Source organism: Vulpes vulpes, chromosome 13 (genome assembly GCF_048418805.1).
Source record: "Vulpes vulpes isolate BD-2025 chromosome 13, VulVul3, whole genome shotgun sequence".
In the NCBI taxonomy this organism is placed as follows: domain Eukaryota; kingdom Metazoa; phylum Chordata; class Mammalia; order Carnivora; family Canidae; genus Vulpes; species Vulpes vulpes.
Genome location: NC_132792.1, coordinates 153859965 through 153878123, shown reverse-complemented (window position 1 = coordinate 153878123; position 18159 = coordinate 153859965). Strand labels below are relative to the sequence as shown.

Below are 18159 nucleotides of genomic sequence, written 5' to 3'. Positions count from 1 at the left end.
TTAGACATTAGGAATACACTGGTAAACAAGACAGACTAAGACTTTGGTTTTCTGTTGCTTATATTCATTTTTAAGAGGACAGAAATATAATGTGTTAACAGAAACACTACTAATATATTCAATCTGTTTATTTATTTCTTCATTAAATCAAACAGGATACTGCTTCATCTTTGATCATAACTTTGAAAAATATATGTTTCTACTAGAATTTTTCCAAATGTATATTTTACTCTAGAGTTGTTTGAAAATTTTGTACTGATTTATATAATGAAACTTGATAATTCCATCCTCCATATCTGGAAGTCAGCCATTTGAAAATCATAACTACCCTGAAATATAGTTATGAGGTATGCAAGAAACAAAGAAAAAATTCTCCCACGAACCTAAATGCACCTAAAATCACGTACTAGAGTGTAAACATTGGTTAAGCTATTCCACTTTGATTAGTTTATTCATAATTCTTTCAAGGTATTGTAGCCTCTTCCCAAATACAGATCAAATCAGAGGGGAAAGGAGCTTCTCTAGATAGTTACACTCAAAGGAAGAAATGTGTATCTTTTCAGTGAGAAAAAAAAATCCCTATAAAAACCAATAAATATCTCAAAAGTCATAATATTTCTGCATCTTCCAAAGAACATAGGAGCAATGGGATGTTTCACTCATCATGATGACATTACTATAACCATTCATTTTGTTTTTGAGCATAAGAGCCACAAGTCATCAAGGAAAGATTAAGTCACTGGTAGACGAATAGTAAATGTATAATATATTTTGAAAGACTTCTCTGGAGTGAGGATCCTTGATGTCAAAAGATTTTGTCAAAAAAAAAATTTTTGTCTAAATTGTACTTGATATAGATTAGATCCTCAAAAAAATTCCTGTAGAATTAATGGATAATTTTCTTCTCAGTGCAGTTAAGAAGATTTTATTCTATTTTAAAAGGATGAGCTCTCAATTATCCAGAAGCCTTAACTCTCCAAAGAGATCTGAACTTTGATTTCAGTGTCATTTCATTTAGAAGCATCTCAGTAAAGCCCTAATATATTTACTTTGTGATCTATATTATCCTTCAGAGTTTAAATATCTAAGTGGCAACACAGTCACAGCATCCCATAATTGTGGAAAACTCAGATCAAAATATAAACATTTTAATGTAACCTATAACACTTGTGTTTTTTTCCAGAAATCTTTTGTCCAAATCCTCCATCTATCCCTAACGGGCACCACACTGGAACTTCTTCGGGACGCATTCCCTATGGAAAAGAAATTACTTACACTTGTGACCACCAGCCAGCCAGCAGGATGATCTTCAAACTCGTTGGGGAGAGCACCATCCTCTGCACCAGTGACAATCAAGGGAACGGGATTTGGAGCGGCCCTGCCCCTCACTGTGTACTTGCTGGTCCTGCTGGTCAGTACCCAATTACACCAAATGGATTCAGAACATCTGGCCATGATCCTTCCTATTTTTATAAGATTATGGTGTCTGTTTGTGAGTTCAGCATTTTCATAAGTTCAACAGTCCAAGTTGCATGCCATAGTGGAAACAGATGTTTCCAAGTACCAAGAGGGTGTGAATAATAAGATGTGAAGAACTCTTCTTTGGTGCGGTGGTGAGCAGAGTGGGGTGAGAGGAGAGAGGGAAAGGTGAGAGGTAGGTAGTAAACACCGTGTATAAATCTAGAAGAAAAATGTATTCGTGGAGAGGACATGAGAACAGCTGGCTATGAGCACTAACCAAAGCTAGGATAACTGATACACTTCCCTCTAGTTCGTGGGCATGCAAGGCTAAAACTGGCAATGTGGATATTATTTAGCTAAGGCTTTAACTAGTCCTATACTGAATCCACTAAGTAACTCTACCTCTGTAGCTTAGGACCCACACTCAAAGTATGCCCATTTGTCAGCTGGCTTCTGGGCCCCACCTTAATCTTTGTCCTTGAACTTTTCCATCCTGAGAGTTAGAAGCAAAGAAAGGTCAGCTCAAGGAAAGAGTTACAAAAAGGAAGAGTCTGTTTCTTCCTGACGACTGGAGGTTACCTGGTTCTTGAGGCCTGACTGGGGGCCTTCCCAAGACAGAAGCAGAAGTACACTGGGGATGTGGCACCAGACTTAGAATACTGCGTGCGAGAAAGAAGGAACCCAATGACAAAAGGCAACACATGCTGAAAGGCATTTAACCTTTCTTTGCTCTCCCTCCTCTTCCAGCTGGGTGGTTATTTTAGAATCCTTTTAGAATCCAGTGAGATTTCTTTAAATGCAGTTACCTAGGCCACCGGCCATGCTTACTGATTGAATGGGCAAATGGAAGCAAACTCCTCCAAAAAAAAAGGAGGTGGCTGAGTATAAGCTCTGTTCAAACAATGCAGTACACAATCTACCCTCTCATAAAAAAGACATAGCTGTTTAGATGAAGCTGCCTGGTGGATTAGTCTGTTTTGTCCTTGTCCTTAAATAGATGTGACTTAGCATCAGAAGGAGAAGAGTGGTATCTTATTTTCCTAGGGCTGCCATACAAGTTACCACACTAGATGGCTTACAACAACAGAAAGGTATTTTTTCACACATCTGGGGACTTGAAGTCTGGAATCAAGCAGTTGGCAGGGCTGCACTCCCTCCAGTGACTCTAGAGGAGAATCCTTCTTTCCCTCTCTCAGCATCTGATGGTTCCTGGCATTTTTTGCCTTGTACACAGCACCCCAATCCCTGCCCCTGTCTTCACATGGCCTTCTCTCCTTGTCTCTATGTCGCAAATGTCCCTGTCCTTTCTCTTATAGACACCACCAGTCATTGGATTTAGATCCCACTCTGGTAATCTAGGAAGATCCATCTCATCTTTTTTTTTTTTTTTTCATTTTTCCTTAGAAATTTTATTCTCCAAATCACACTATTTAAAGCTTCTCATAAAACATTAAACACAAGTAATCCAGAGAAACAAGCTGATACATATATATATATACATATATTTATGACAAAAGCATTACAAATATCAATTTTAAATAGAATGTATCAAGGAAATAAACGATTTTTAAATACCTTTCAGATCAAAAGAAAATATACCTTTCAAAAATGATCTCATCTTGAGATTGTTACCTTAATTATACCTGAAAAGACCCTTATTCCAAGTTTCCATTGTGAGGTACTGAATGGATATACTTTGGGGGGATGGTCATCATTCAACCCACTACAAGTAGTGACTGCTATTTTCAGCCAGGGAGACTGTTTTCGGTGGACACACTCAGAGTGACGTCGGGAGGAATAAATGGAGAGAGAAGGTAAAACCACGTGTTCCTTAACACCAATAAAGGTGGATAGGAACGGTTAACTCTACACACAGGCAGTCTGATAGGCCTGACCCATGAAACCATTAGCTAAAATTATTGCCTTGGTAACACAAGAACAGAAAGGCCTGAAAGGTGAATAGTCTTCCAAGTAGCAAAAATTTCCTGATGAGTAGATGCTGTTGGAAAGCCACATCCTAAGTTAACTTGATGGGGAAGAAGAGCTTGTTGTTATTTTAAGTCTCTGTTTCTATGAGCCCATCTACCAGTTCTTTGGAAAGCATGAGGAGGTAGAAGTCTCTCTGCTCACTCTGGAATTCCTGGTTTTGCTCTCCAGGGTACTGTAAAGCTCCAGAGGAGTTTCCGTTTGCCAAGCCTGCGACCGCGATCAATGAGTCTGAGTTTCCAATTGGAACGTCTTTGGATTATAAATGTCTGCCTGGGTATTCTGAGCATATGTTTTCTATCACCTGTTTAGAAAACTTGGTCTGGTCGAGTGCCAAAGATATCTGTAGACGTGAGTAACACCATCCTGGGAGCTAATTCATGTACGTCAATGCATCTGTGGGATCCGATATAATACGTTCACCTTTTGCAGGCAAGATGTTGAAGTTTGTCCAAGATATGTAAATTGAGCATAGACTTACAGGTCAGCCTTTCTTCTTGCCTGGAGTCACACCTTGACTCGACATTTATTTCGCAGGAATGTCTCTCACAAAAGGAATCACAGGCAAAATTTCCATTCCCCGAGTTTGCCTTTGATGGCTAAAACCCGGATTAGAATGAAATAGGGACACAAAAGAAAAGTATGTAGAACACAGGGAATGGTGTCTGACAAAGCAAGATGGAGGGGAAATCCCAAATTTCAAGGCCTCTGATGGAGTCTGATGGGATGAGAAAACTATTCTTTATCCATGAATGAATTCTATTGGGTGATTCAGGAGTAGTCCTTTAAAAAGCAGCGCTCTCTAGCTGCTTGATTCTGGGCTTGTGTGCCGAATGTCTTCAAAGTGGTCAAACCTGTGGTGCAATCAGCCTAGACAGGCCGTTCAGTATACTACACTCCAGGCTGAAACTTAAAAACAAAAGTAAATTGAACTCTACACCTAGTCCCAAACTCTGCTTCTTTCTCACAGGAAAATCATGTGGAACTCCCCCAGAACCCATCAATGGCATGGTGCAAATAATCACAGATACTCAATTTGGATCAACAGTTCATTACTCTTGTAATGAAGGGTGAGTTGGGAGCACTATCCCTGAGTTATGAGTTCCAAGCAACAAGGCTATCCCTGACGTAGTCTAACACAAGCAAACTACAGTATCCCCTGCATTTCAAAAAGTCAGCAACGAGGACTGCTGGATAGACATGTTAGTCAAACACTGGCATATGATCAAAGGAATATAAAAAAAGTAGTAGCAATCTGTATTCGTATTTTATTTTTATTTATGTGTTTGAGAGAGAGAGAGAGAGAAAACTAGTTTTAGGGAGGAACAGACAGAGGGAGAGAGAGATAGTGAGAGACAGAGCAGACTCCCTGCTGAGCTGGAAGGCCAACACAGGGCTTGATCCCAGGACTTGGAGATCATGCCCTGGGCTGAAGGCAGACTCTTAACCTACTGAGCCACCCAGGCATCCCTGTATTTGTATTTTAATGAGGGGAGGGTACCAGGCTCCTGTTGAAACCTGGTAAGATAGTCACTGGATCAAAAGGACCAGCGTGCTAAATGAGTAAAAGGAAAAATGCTAGCAGAACCCTGCATGCGCCATTCTTAACTAAGATCAGCCAGTTCTATAGGTGGGCTGGAGCACCTTGAAGTAGGGATTGGAGAGGAAGTCTTAACGTAACAGCTCTGGAAGTGAAAGTATTAACATGGACACTGAGTGGGAACATTTATGGAGTTCTTGCCCTCAACTTTTCCTTGGCCCAGGAAACCATGCTAGAAACCATTGCCTCGACATAGAGGGAGCAATGAAACAATGTGTACTACTTGTCAGTTGGCACCAGAAATTCAGAGACAAACACAGAACTGTATTGGACTCTAGGATTTTTATCTGAAAATGCACATGCAACCCAGATGCCAGTGGAGCTCAACTACCCTTAGAGGGGAGAGCTGGTTAAATTGGACACAAGCATCAATCCGTATCTGGAAAGTATAGATTCTGTCCTCATCACCGCCCTCCTGCCACCATTAAGAACTTCTGATTTTTTAGTTCACCAGGCCTTCAAATCACTGTAGCCTCAGTCCACATCAGTGACACCTCAAGAAGGTGAAAAGAGCCCACAGATGAATGTAAATCATTTCTCTGACAAGGGTTTACTATACAGAATATACAAAGAAGTCCTGCAATGCAACAACATAAATGTTTACAATGCAATTTTAAAAATTGGGCAAAGGATTGGAATAGACATTTCTCCAAAAAGGATGTACAAATGTCCAGGAAACCCATGAACAAATACTCAACATTATTAGTCATTAGAGAAATGCACATCAAACCCACTTCACACCTAATAGGAAGGCTATCCTAATATTTTTTTTAATGAAAACTAAAAGAAGTGTGGGCAGGATGTGGAGAATATGCAATCCATTTGGCTGCTAGTGGGATAGCTAGTGGGCATGTGAATTCGGGCAGCTGCTGTGGAAAACAGTTCGGTGATTCCAAAGTTAACATGGAATTACCACGTGACCCAGCAATTCCAATCCTAGGTATGTATCCAAACAGATTGCAAACAGGGAATCTGACAGATGGGGGTTTATCAGCTGTCCCACCTATTTTTAAGTACATCCTAATAAATTCTATTTTTTCTACAAAATGACACATTTCACAGATGTTTTCGATTTCATTAGGATAGAGAGGAAGTAGTTTTTTGCAAAGTATTTTATAATGTATATTCATAAAGTTTCTTCAATATATATAATAACAATAATTTCTCATTCATGTGTATCTGTAGATGCATGATCTTTTGAAGTCACCATTGGGCAAATTCTATTTGTTTAATCAGCCACTTTAAAGGAACTCCTCTTAGATATACTTATCATTTCATTCTATTTTTCTTACTTACTGATTGATTTTATTAATTCCCCAGATCAGCTTTCTTCATATTCATGTATATAACCTTGAAGACATTCTAAAGTAAAATATTGGGTTCATGTATTTGAAGATTTTCTTTTTGCATTTTCTTTTTTAAAAGTTTATTTATTTTGTGGAGAGAGAGAGAGAATGGGGGTTGGGGACAGAAGGACAAGCTGATTCCCCGAGTACAGAGCCCAATGTGGGGTTCCATCCCAAGACCCTGAGATCATGACCTGAGCCAAAGTCAGATTTTTGATGGACTGAGCCATCCAGGCACCCCTGAAATTTTTCTTGTCACATAACCAAAGTACTGAATATTCCTCTAAGGACACTTTTGGCATCAGCATCCAGGAATTTTTGAAGAGTAATATTTGCATCAGCACTTATGATGAAGACACTGAATACACTGAATAATGTAAGGTTTATCATCAAAGGCTGTTGAGTACAATGAACATTATTCAAATCTAACCTTACTATCTAACCTGTGAATTTGGAAAGATTTGTTAAACCCCGCTTTCGCTTTTGTAAAATGGGGGCTATGCATAATATTCACTTCAAAGCGTCATTTTAAAGATGAAGTGAGTCCCTGTAAAGCACTGTTTGGAGCACATGACTCACTGATCATGTGTTATTGTTATCCTGTAGTAATCTGCAAGGGCTATTTTACTTTTGTCTTTGACCAAGATCCAAAACTTTGGATTTTGTATTTGTTCTGTGGTTGTTGATTCCTAGAGTTACTGTTTTGTAATAAGAGTGTAGAGCGGTTTTGATTTCTCCTTTGTGCTAATTCACTGCAGTACACTCTGCAGAGTGATATGTTACAACTTTTATAAATGGCTCCTAGAAAGAAAGCTTACATTCTCTGTGACAAAGTTTAACGCACACTTGAATGTGCTGAGGAATCATGTCTGTAAGCTACTTGTTATCATCTGCAGCCTATTGAAAGTCTTCATAGGTTCCTGCTACTCACATGGCTATACAAAATTGGAGGGAACCTTCAAGGAAGGTGGCCAATGGCCCAGTTAAAAATACAGGGTCCCTCACTAATGAAAAAGGGGGGGGCACCTGGGTAGCTAGGTTGGTTAAGCATCTGCCTTCAGCTCAGATCATGATCTCAGGTCTATGGGGTGAAGTCCCACATGTCATCAGCACATGGCATGCTGAGAAGGGAGCCTGCTTGTCCCTCTGCCTCTTCCCCTCACCCCTGCTCTGGGGCTCTCTTCTTTCTCTTGCTCTCTCTGCCTTTTTTCATAAATAAATAAAAATAAATAAAAAAAAAAAAGAAAGGAAAGGGAAATGTAGTACTAGAGATACCAGCAGACTCTGCCAAGTTCCTAGCTGTTCCCATGACTACTATTTAATGACATTGCATTAGACCCCTTACCTTTTACTTAATCTTCATCAAGCTTAACCCTACTCTACATGGAGCATGTGAATAGCTCGGTTGGATATCCTGTATGACGTTTCTTACAGTGACAGTATAGACACCTAATAAATAAAAATGAATGATGAGATGTTCCAACCTTTGTGACCTACTTTGAGTGATCTTATGGCACAATAGGTAAGGACCCCTGCCTTTTACCTTTGACTCTTCTTCGTAAAGCCATCATCCTATCCTTCACTCAACAGATAGATTTTGAGTACCACATGATTGAAAGTATCTAGGAGAGGTGCCAGAGAATGGGATTATTTTAATAAGACATCTTCCCGGTTAATCAAGGAGCTTATTATTTCCTGGAATGGAAGTACACATGGATAATGTAGCTCTTTAAAAGAAAAAAATGATTTTATTTATTGGACAGAGAGAGCACAACAAGGGGAGAAGCAGAGAAAGAGAGAGAAGCAGGCTCCCTGCTCAGGACCCCAGGATCATGACCTGACCCAAAGGCAGACGCTTAACCGACAGAGCCTCCCAGGCACCCCTGAAATAGCTTTGTAGGTTCCCTAAAGACAAGTACAAAGGGAACCCTGGGTGGCGCAGCGGTTTACCGCCTGATTTTGGCCCAGGGCGCGATCCTGGAGACCCGGGATCGAATCCCACGTAGGGCTCCGGGGCATGGAGCCTGCTTCTCCCTCTGCCTATGTCTCTGCCTCTCTCTCTCTCTCTCTCTCTCTCTCTCTCTCTCTCTGTGTGTGTGTGACTATCATGAATAAATAAAAATAAAAATAACAAGTACAGAATGTCCCATGAGGAAGGGAATTACTGCATTCAGTGGTGAGGGACTAGCAATCAACATGGATGACAGTGGTAAGAGAATGTAAACTTGTCCTTAGAAATAAAGGACCAGGGGATCCCTGGGTGGCACAGCGGTTTGGCGCCTGCCTTTGGCCTAGGGTGCGATTCCGGAGACCCGGGATCGAATCCCACTTCGGGCTCCCGGTGCATGGAGCCTGCTTCTCCCTCTGCCTATGTCTCTGCCTCTCTCTCTCTCACTGTGTGCCTATCATAAAAAAAGAAAGAAAGAAAGGACCAATTTGCAGATGCAGAGGTTCACACATCTCCTGTGTCTTAATCTGCCTGTGATGTCTAACATCTACCTGCAATGATTTCCTCAGGATGACTTAAGTAGGAAACCAGTGTAGGGTAGAATCATTTTTCATTCTTTGCTTCTAGGTATCGACTCATTGGCTCCCCTTCCGCTGCGTGTCTCCTCTTGGGCAGTACTGTCACTTGGGATAAGGAAGCACCTATGTGTGAAAGTGAGTTGAAGTGTTGTTTTGCCCTAATTCTCTCCGCTCCATCCAAGTCAGCCCCAGGTTATGAAGAAGAAATCCAATCCGTCTTGCAGAGAGTAGTCTCTCAGATACTTGAAATTTGGAGTCCTGTGTGCACCACATCGCCCTCTGGATGTTTCTCTATTTTAGGAGGTTATTTATCTAACACTGAATCTGAACTCAGGTAAAATTGCCCTCCTTTCCTGCTTTGAGAGTGAACGCTCTGCAGTGTAAAGATTTTCCTCACTTTTAGGATTGATTCTTGATCATTGATTTTTGCCTTTCATTACCAGATATCTTGGATGGGTCTTTTTGCAATGAGATCATAGGGGTGTTCCAGGGTGTTCTATTAGCTTCCTGGATTTGTATGTTTAATGCCTTTCCCATGTTAGGGAAATTCTCAGCTGCTATTTTTCTTAAGACAATTCTTGTTCCCTTCTCCCTTTCTTTTTCTTCTAGGAGACCAATTATATTTGTTTTTCTCACATCTAATATCTCTCACAGGGTCTCACCAATTCTTAAAACTCCTAGTTCTCTCCTCTCTTCTATCCTCCAGATCATTAATTTGTTCTTCAACCTAATCTGTCCTTTTTCCTAAACTCTCTAATCTGTTCTTCAACTGATGCATTAAATTCGTCATCTCCAGACTTTCTGTCCAGTTTGTTTGTTTTAGAGATACAAAAAACTTTATTGTGCATGAATAAAAGGGTGGTTTAGTGTCTAGTTCTTTTTTTTTCTTAAATTTCAGTCTCTTTGATAGAGAGTTCTTTTTTGTCAAATTTTTATTTAAATTCTAGTTAGTTCCCATTCAGTGCAATATTGGTTTCAGGAATAGAATTCAGTGATTCATCATTAATGTACAATACCCAGTGCTCATCAGAACAAGTGCCCTCCTTAGTACCCATCACCCACCTAGCCCATCCCCACTCACCTCCCTCCATCAACCCTGTAGGTTCTTTGTCATTAAGTGCCTCTTATGGTTTGTTCCCCTCTATCTCCTTTTGTTTGTTCCCCATATATTATGTTCACCTGTTTTGTTTCTTAAATTCTACATATGGGTGAGATCATATGGTATTTGTCTTTCTCGAACTTATTCCACTTAGCATAGTTCTCTAGCACCATCAACGTGGTTGCAAAGAGCAACATTTCATTCTTTTTGATGGCTGAGTAATTTTCTACTCATATGTATACCACATCTTGGTAAAGAACTCTATTCAGTAATTTATTTAAGAGATTTTATTTATCCACGAGACACACAGAGAGGCAGAGACATAGGCAGAGGGAGAAGCAGGCTCCATGCAGGGAGCCCAATGTCGGACTCTGAGCTTAAAGCAGATGCCCGGGAAGCCCAGGTGGCTCAGCAGTTTAGTGCTGCCTTCAGCCCAGGGCCTGATCCTGGAGATCTGGGATCGAGTCCCATGTAGGGCTCCCTGCATGGAGCCTGCTTCTCCCTCTGTCTGTCTCTATGTGTGTGTCCTTCATGAATAAATAAATAAAATCTAAAAAAAAAATAAAGCAGATTCCCAACCGCTGAGCTACCCAGGTGTCCCTCTATTCAGTAATTTTATTCCTCAGTTCACTGAAATGCCTTTCTAGTTTCCTGTAGCTCGCCGAATCCCTTCCTAATAGCTCTTTTGAATGCTCACTTCGATTGCAATACTCCATGCCTCTGAGCTGAATTGCTGGAGAATCAACTTTACCTCTTTGCCACATGATATTCCTGTGTCTTTTCTCTTTTTTCACAGTGTTTGGCAATGTATCTCTGCCATCCCATCTGAAGTAGCACATACCCTATTTCTTTACTGTAGTTCAACACTTGGAATTCAAAACCATTCCTTTGATTTCCAGAAGGGGGAGCGATATCTCAAGTCTCTGGTACCTGTTTCTCTGCATTGGCTCCAGGCTGCATTGGGGAGCACTGGAGCACTTTGAAACAGCTGATGGCAGAGTTGGGGGAGGTTGGATTTAGCACCTGTTGTGTTGTTGGTGCCCACAGCCCACCAGGGGGATCCTCAAGTCAGGACTCCCAGAGATCTGAGAGCAACCTCCTGCTGATCCCAAAGCTGATAGCCAGGGATCAGGCTCCTTCAGTGCCCTTTGTTATTCTTGTCTGCCTCTCTCCCTTTCCTCCCTCCCCTACTTGCAGAAGTCTCCCCTCAGAAATCTGTGCAGCTGGAGGGAAATGGGTCCAGTGGGTCACTCAATCGCTTCCACTTTCTCCTCCTCTGTGATGGACGTCCCTGGCCCCGAATTGGGAGTGGGCTCCTCAAGATCCTCCTTCTCCTCTGCCTCCAAACTCCTCTCTGTCCTGCCTGGATGGGCACCTGCTTCTCCTGTAAGGCTGGCTGGACTTCTGCAAATGTGCTGTCTTTGGTGCGTATCCAGTATGCTTGGCTCTCTCCGGTTTTGCTTTTTCCTCAATTGCAGCCAATATGTATGGGGCAATGCCCCCCCGCACCCTGCCCATGCCATTCCCTTGGATTCCAACTCCCTTGGATCCATAGCAGCCTCCAAGATACTAGCCACTTACATTTTGAAGCACAGGTGCGTAGAAATGTAATGTACAGAACCACCTTTGTTTGTGAACCACCCTTTCAATCTGGATTTTGTTAAAATATCTTGCTAGAAATCTATTTGGACATCTTATGGGATTGTCATGGAACTTTATAGGAACATTCAATATGAATGAAACTCAAATATCCAACAAACTCTACCTTCCTGAGACATAGTAATCTGAATGTAAATACGTAAGTAAGCTTTAGATAAACACAAACACAAAAATCCAGATAGGAGAACTGAATCATGTTTGGTATACTAAGGCCTTCACTTTGTTTATTCACACACTTCTGACAGGCTGGGTATCTGTTGCTAAAGTCACTGCAGACTCAAAGCATCAAAATAGTTTTTGGGAGAGAACTGCTAGAAAGAGATATACTTAAAGCAGAAAGAAATGACAGCCAGTCACTTGGATGAAAGAAAAAAAAACACAAAGGGGAAAAAACAGGCTCCCTAGAGCACTTAATCTGGCTCTGAACAGCCCCATAAGAATCAGTGGATTCTGAAGACGCTACTGTGTATTTGGTATTGGTACTGATGATAATGGTCTTGTTCATCAAGAACTTTTACATCTGGGCTGAAAATGACAGTCTATGTTTCATAAAGATTCATTAAGATTTCTTTGCAACTTCAGATCTCTGAGGGCCAACTTCATCTGTCTGATGCCCCCAGTATCAACCCAGGACTGTCTTTATGCCACACATCAAGCTGGCAGACAACAGTGGCCGAAAAAGAAATTAGTTGCTTTTCAGAATGTATCTTAGCTACCTGGAGAGTCTGGGCTTTTGCAATAAGCTGTAATTCAAGTTTTACTTCTGGTAGTTCTGTCTCAGAAGAAGCCTTACATATTTAAATCCACCCACCTTAGTTGTGTTCTCAGGGAAAAAATACAGTCTCAGGGCACCGTGGTTGTATGATGATGTTGACTGAAACTCTAATGCAACCTAAAGTTCATGCTTGCTTCTTTCTTTCTTTCTTTCTTTCTTTCTTTCTTTCTTTCTTTCTTTCCTTTCTTTCTCTCTCTCTCTCTCTTTCTTTCTTTCTTTCTTTCTTTCTTTCTTTCTTTCTTTCTTTCTTTCTTTCTTTCTTTCTTCTTTCTAGAAATCTTTTGTCCAAATCCTCCATCTATCCCTAACGGGCACCACACTGGAACTTCGTGGGGACGCATTCCCTATGGAAAAGAAATTACTTACACTTGTGACCACCAGCCAGCCAGCGGGATGATCTTCAAACTCGTTGGGGAGAGCACCATCCTCTGCACCAGTGACAATCAAGGGAACGGGATTTGGAGCAGCCCTGCCCCTCACTGTGTACTTGCTGGTCCTGCTGGTCAGTACCCAATTACACCAAATGGATTCAGAACATCTGGCCATGATCCTTCCTATTTTTATAAGATTATGGTGTCTGTTTGTGAGTTCAGCATTTTCATAAGTTCAACGGTCCAAGTTGCATGCCATAGTGGAAACAGATGTTTCCAAGTACCAAGAGGGTGTGAATAATAAGATGTGAAGAACTCTTCTTTGGTGAGGTGGTGAGCAGAGTGGGGTGAGAGGAGAGAGGGAAAGGTGAGAGGTAGGTAGTAAACACCGTGTATAAATCTAGAAGAAAAATGTATTCATGGAGAGGACATGAGAACAGCTGGCTATGAGCACTAACCAAAGCTAGGATAACTGATACACTTCCCTCTAGTTCGTGGGCATGCAAAGGCTAAAACTGGCAATGTGGATATTATTTAGCTAAGGCTTTAACTAGTCCTATACTGAATCCACTAAGTAACTCTACCTCTGTAGCTTAGGACCCACACTCAAAGTATGCCCATTTGTCAGCTGGCTTCTGGGCCCCACCTTAATCTTTGTCCTTGAACTTTTCCATCCTGAGAGTTAGAAGCAAGGAAAGGTCAGCTCAAGGAAAGAGTTACAAAAAGGAAGAGTTGTTTCTTCCTGACGACGGGAGGTTACCTGGTTCTTGAGGCCTGACTGGGGGCCTTCCCAAGACAGAAGCAGAAGTACACTGGGGATGTGGCACCAGACTTAGAATACTGCGTGCGAGAAAGAAGGAACCCAATGACAAAAGGCAACACATGCTGAAAGGCATTTAACCTTTCTTTGCTCTCCCTCCTCTTCCAGCTGGGTGGTTATTTTAGAATCCTTTTAGAATCCAGTGAGATTTCTTTAAATGCAGTTACCTAGGCCACCGGCCATGCTTACTGATTGAATGGGCAAATGGAAGCAAACTCCTCCAAAAAAAAAGGAGGTGGCTGAGTATAAGCTCTGTTCAAACAATGCAGTACACAATCTACCCTCTCATAAAAAAGACATAGCTGTTTAGATGAAGCTGCCTGGTGGATTAGTCTGTTTTGTCCTTGTCCTTAAATAGATGTGACTTAGCATCAGAAGGAGAAGAGTGGTATCTTATTTTCCTAGGGCTGCCATACAAGTTACCACACTAGATGGCTTACAACAACAGAAAGGTATTTTTTCACACATCTGGGGACTTGAAGTCTGGAATCAAGCAGTTGGCAGGGCTGCACTCCCTCCAGTGACTCTAGAGGAGAATCCTTCTTTCCCTCTCTCAGCATCTGGTGGTTCCTGGCATTTTTTGCCTTGTACACAGCACCCCAATCCCTGCCTGTCTTCACATGGCCTTCTCTCCTTGTCTCTATGTCGCAAATGTCCCTGTCCTTTCTCTTATAGACACCACCGGTCATTGGATTTAGATCCCACTCTGGTAATCTAGGAAGATCCATCTCATCTTTTTTTTTTTTTTTTCATTTTTCCTTAGAAATTTTATTCTCCAAATCACACTATTTAAAGCTTCTCATAAAACATTAAACACAAGTAATCCAGAGAAAGAAAAGCTAATACATATATGTATATATGTATGTATATATATATTTTTTATGACAAAAGCGTTACAAATATCAATTTTAAATAGAATGTATCAAGGAAATAAACGATTTTTAAATAACTTTCAGTTCAAAAGAAAATATACCTTTCAAAAATGATCTCATCTTGAGATTGTTACCTTAATTATACCTGAAAAGACCCTTATTCCAAGTTTCCATTGTGAGGTACTGAATGGATATACTTTGGGGGGATGGTCATCATTCTACCCACTGCAAGTAGTGACTGCTATTTTCAGCCAGGGAGACTGTTTTCGGTGGACACACTCAGAGTGACGTCGGGAGGAATAAATGGAGAGAGAAGGTAAAACCACGTGTTCCTTAACACCAATAAAGGTGGATAGGAATGGTTAACTCTACACACAGGCAGTCTGATAGGCCTGACCCATGAAACCATTAGCTAAAATTCTTGCTTTGGTAACACAAGAACAGAAAGGCCTGAAAGGTGAATAGTCTTCCAAGTAGCAAAAATTTCCTGATGAGTAGATGCTGTTGGAAAGCCCCATCCTAAGTTAACTTGATGGGGAAGAAGAGCTTGTTGTTATTTTAAGTCTCTGTTTCTGTGAGCCCATCTACCAGTTCTTTGGAAAGCATGAGGAGGTAGAAGTCTCTCTGCTCACTCTGGAATTCCTGTGGTTTTGCTCTCCAGGGTACTGTAAAGCTCCAGAGGAGTTTCCGTTTGCCAAGCCTGCGACCGCGATCAATGAGTCTGAGTTTCCAATTGGAACGTCTTTGGATTATAAATGTCTGCCTGGGTATTCTGAGAATATGTTTTCTATCACCTGTTTAGAAAACTTGGTCTGGTCGAGTGCCAAAGATATCTGTAGACGTGAGTAACACCATCCTGGGAGCTAATTCATGTACGTCAATGCATCTGTGGGATCCGATATAATACGTTCACCATTGCAGGCAAGATGTTGAAGTTTGTCCAAGATATGTAAATTGAGCATAGACTTACAGGTCAGCCTTTCTTCTTGCCTGGAGTCTCCACACCTTGACTCGATATTTATTTCGCAGGAATGTCTCTCACAAAAGGAATCACAGGCAAAATTTCCATTCCCCGAGTTTGCCTTTGATGGCTAAAACCAGGATTAGAATGAAATAGGGACACAAAAGAAAAGTATGTAGAACACAGGGAATGGTGTCTGACAAAGCAAGATGGAGGGGAAATCCCAAATTTCAAGGCCTCTGATGGAGTCTGATGGGATGAGAAAACTATTCTTTATCCATGAATGAATTCTACTGGGTGATTCAGGAGTAGTCCTTTAAAAAGCAGCGCTCTCTAGCTGCTTGATTCTGGGCTTGTGTGCCGAATGTCTTCAAAGTGGTCAAACCTGTGGTGCAATCAGCCTAGACAGGCCGTTCAGTATGCTACACTCCAGGCTGAAACTTAAAAACAAAAGTAAATTGAACTCTACACCTAGTCCCAAACTCTGCTTCTTTCTCACAGGAAAATCATGTGGAACTCCCCCAGAACCCATCAATGGCATGGTGCAAATAATCACAGATACTCAATTTGGATCAACAGTTCATTACTCTTGTAATGAAGGGTGAGTTGGGAGCACTATCCCTGAGTTATGAGTTCCAAGCAACAAGGCTATCCCTGACGTAGTCTAACACAAGCAAACTACAGTATCCCCTGCATTTCAAAAAGTCAGCAACGAGGACTGCTGGATAGACATGTTAGTCAAACACTGGCATATGATCAAAGGAATATAAAAAAAGTAGTAGCAATCTGTATTCGTATTTTATTTTTATTTATGTGTTTGAGAGAGAGAGAGAGAGAAAACTAGTTTTAGGGAGGAACAGACAGAGGGAGAGAGAGATAGTGAGAGACAGAGCAGACTCCCTGCTGAGCTGGAAGGCCAACACAGGGCTTGATCCCAGGACTTGGAGATCATGCCCTGGGCTGAAGGCAGACTCTTAACCTACTGAGCCACCCAGGCATCCCTGTATTTGTATTTTAATGAGGGGAGGGTACCAGGCTCCTGTTGAAACCTGGTAAGATAGTCACTGGATCAAAAGGACCAGCGTGCTAAATGAGTAAAAGGAAAAATGCTAGCAGAACCCTGCATGCGCCATTCTTAACTAAGATCAGCCAGTTCTATAGGTGGGCTGGAGCACCTTGAAGTAGGGATTGGAGAGGAAGTCTTAACGTAACAGCTCTGGAAGTGAAAGTATTAACATGGACACTGAGTGGGAACATTTATGGAGTTCTTGCCCTCAACTTTTCCTTGGCCCAGGAAACCATGCTAGAAACCATTGCCTCGACATAGAGGGAGCAATGAAACAATGTGTACTACTTGTCAGTTGGCACCAGAAATTCAGAGACAAACACAGAACTGTATTGGACTCTAGGATTTTTATCTGAAAATGCACATGCAACCCAGATGCCAGTGGAGCTCAACTACCCTTAGAGGGGAGAGCTGGTTAAATTGGACACAAGCATCAATCCGTATCTGGAAAGTATAGATTCTGTCCTCATCACCGCCCTCCTGCCACCATTAAGAACTTCTGATTTTTTAGTTCACCAGGCCTTCAAATCACTGTAGCCTCAGTCCACATCAGTGACACCTCAAGAAGGTGAAAAGAGCCCACAGATGAATGTAAATCATTTCTCTGACAAGGGTTTACTATACAGAATATACAAAGAAGTCCTGCAATGCAACAACATAAATGTTTACAATGCAATTTTAAAAATTGGGCAAAGGATTGGAATAGACATTTCTCCAAAAAGGATGTACAAATGTCCAGGAAACCCATGAACAAATACTCAACATTATTAGTCATTAGAGAAATGCACATCAAACCCACTTCACACCTAATAGGAAGGCTATCCTAATATTTTTTTTAATGAAAACTAAAAGAAGTGTGGGCAGGATGTGGAGAATATGCAATCCATTTGGCTGCTAGTGGGATAGCTAGTGGGCATGTGAATTCGGGCAGCTGCTGTGGAAAACAGTTCGGTGATTCCAAAGTTAACATGGAATTACCACGTGACCCAGCAATTCCAATCCTAGGTATGTATCCAAACAGATTGCAAACAGGGAATCTGACAGATGGGGGTTTATCAGCTGTCCCACCTATTTTTAAGTACATCCTAATAAATTCTATTTTTTCTACAAAATGACACATTTCACAGATGTTTTCGATTTCATTAGGATAGAGAGGAAGTAGTTTTTTGCAAAGTATTTTATAATGTATATTCATAAAGTTTCTTCAATATATATAATAACAATAATTTCTCATTCATGTGTATCTGTAGATGCATGATCTTTTGAAGTCACCATTGGGCAAATTCTATTTGTTTAATCAGCCACTTTAAAGGAACTCCTCTTAGATATACTTATCATTTCATTCTATTTTTCTTACTTACTGATTGATTTTATTAATTCCCCAGATCAGCTTTCTTCATATTCATGTATATAACCTTGAAGACATTCTAAAGTAAAACATTGGGTTCATGTATTTGAAGATTTTCTTTTTGCTTTTTCTTAAAGTTTATTTATTTTGTGGAGAGAGAGAGAGAGAGAGAGAGAGAGAGAGAATGGGGGTTGGGGACAGAAGGACAAGCTGATTCCCCGAGTACAGAGCCCAATGTGGGGTTCCATCCCAAGACCCTGAGATCATGA

General features: G+C 41.1%; 1 protein-coding gene across 3 annotated transcripts in view; it reads left to right on the top strand.

Annotated features, from left to right (window-relative positions):
• The window catches only part of LOC112910991 (complement receptor type 1-like), a 70754-nt gene that overhangs the window by 27799 nt on the left and 24796 nt on the right, over nt 1-18159 (top strand). For all 3 annotated transcript variants that reach the window (XM_072733379.1, XM_072733377.1, XM_072733378.1), the window contains exons 9-15: nt 1184-1411; nt 3619-3798; nt 4418-4517; nt 8969-9054; nt 12727-12954; nt 15177-15356; nt 15978-16077. In XM_072733379.1, coding sequence (XP_072589480.1) covers nt 1184-1411; nt 3619-3798; nt 4418-4517; nt 8969-9054; nt 12727-12954; nt 15177-15356; nt 15978-16077 — 1102 coding nt within the window. The remainder of the gene's footprint in view (nt 1-1183; nt 1412-3618; nt 3799-4417; nt 4518-8968; nt 9055-12726; nt 12955-15176; nt 15357-15977; nt 16078-18159) is intronic.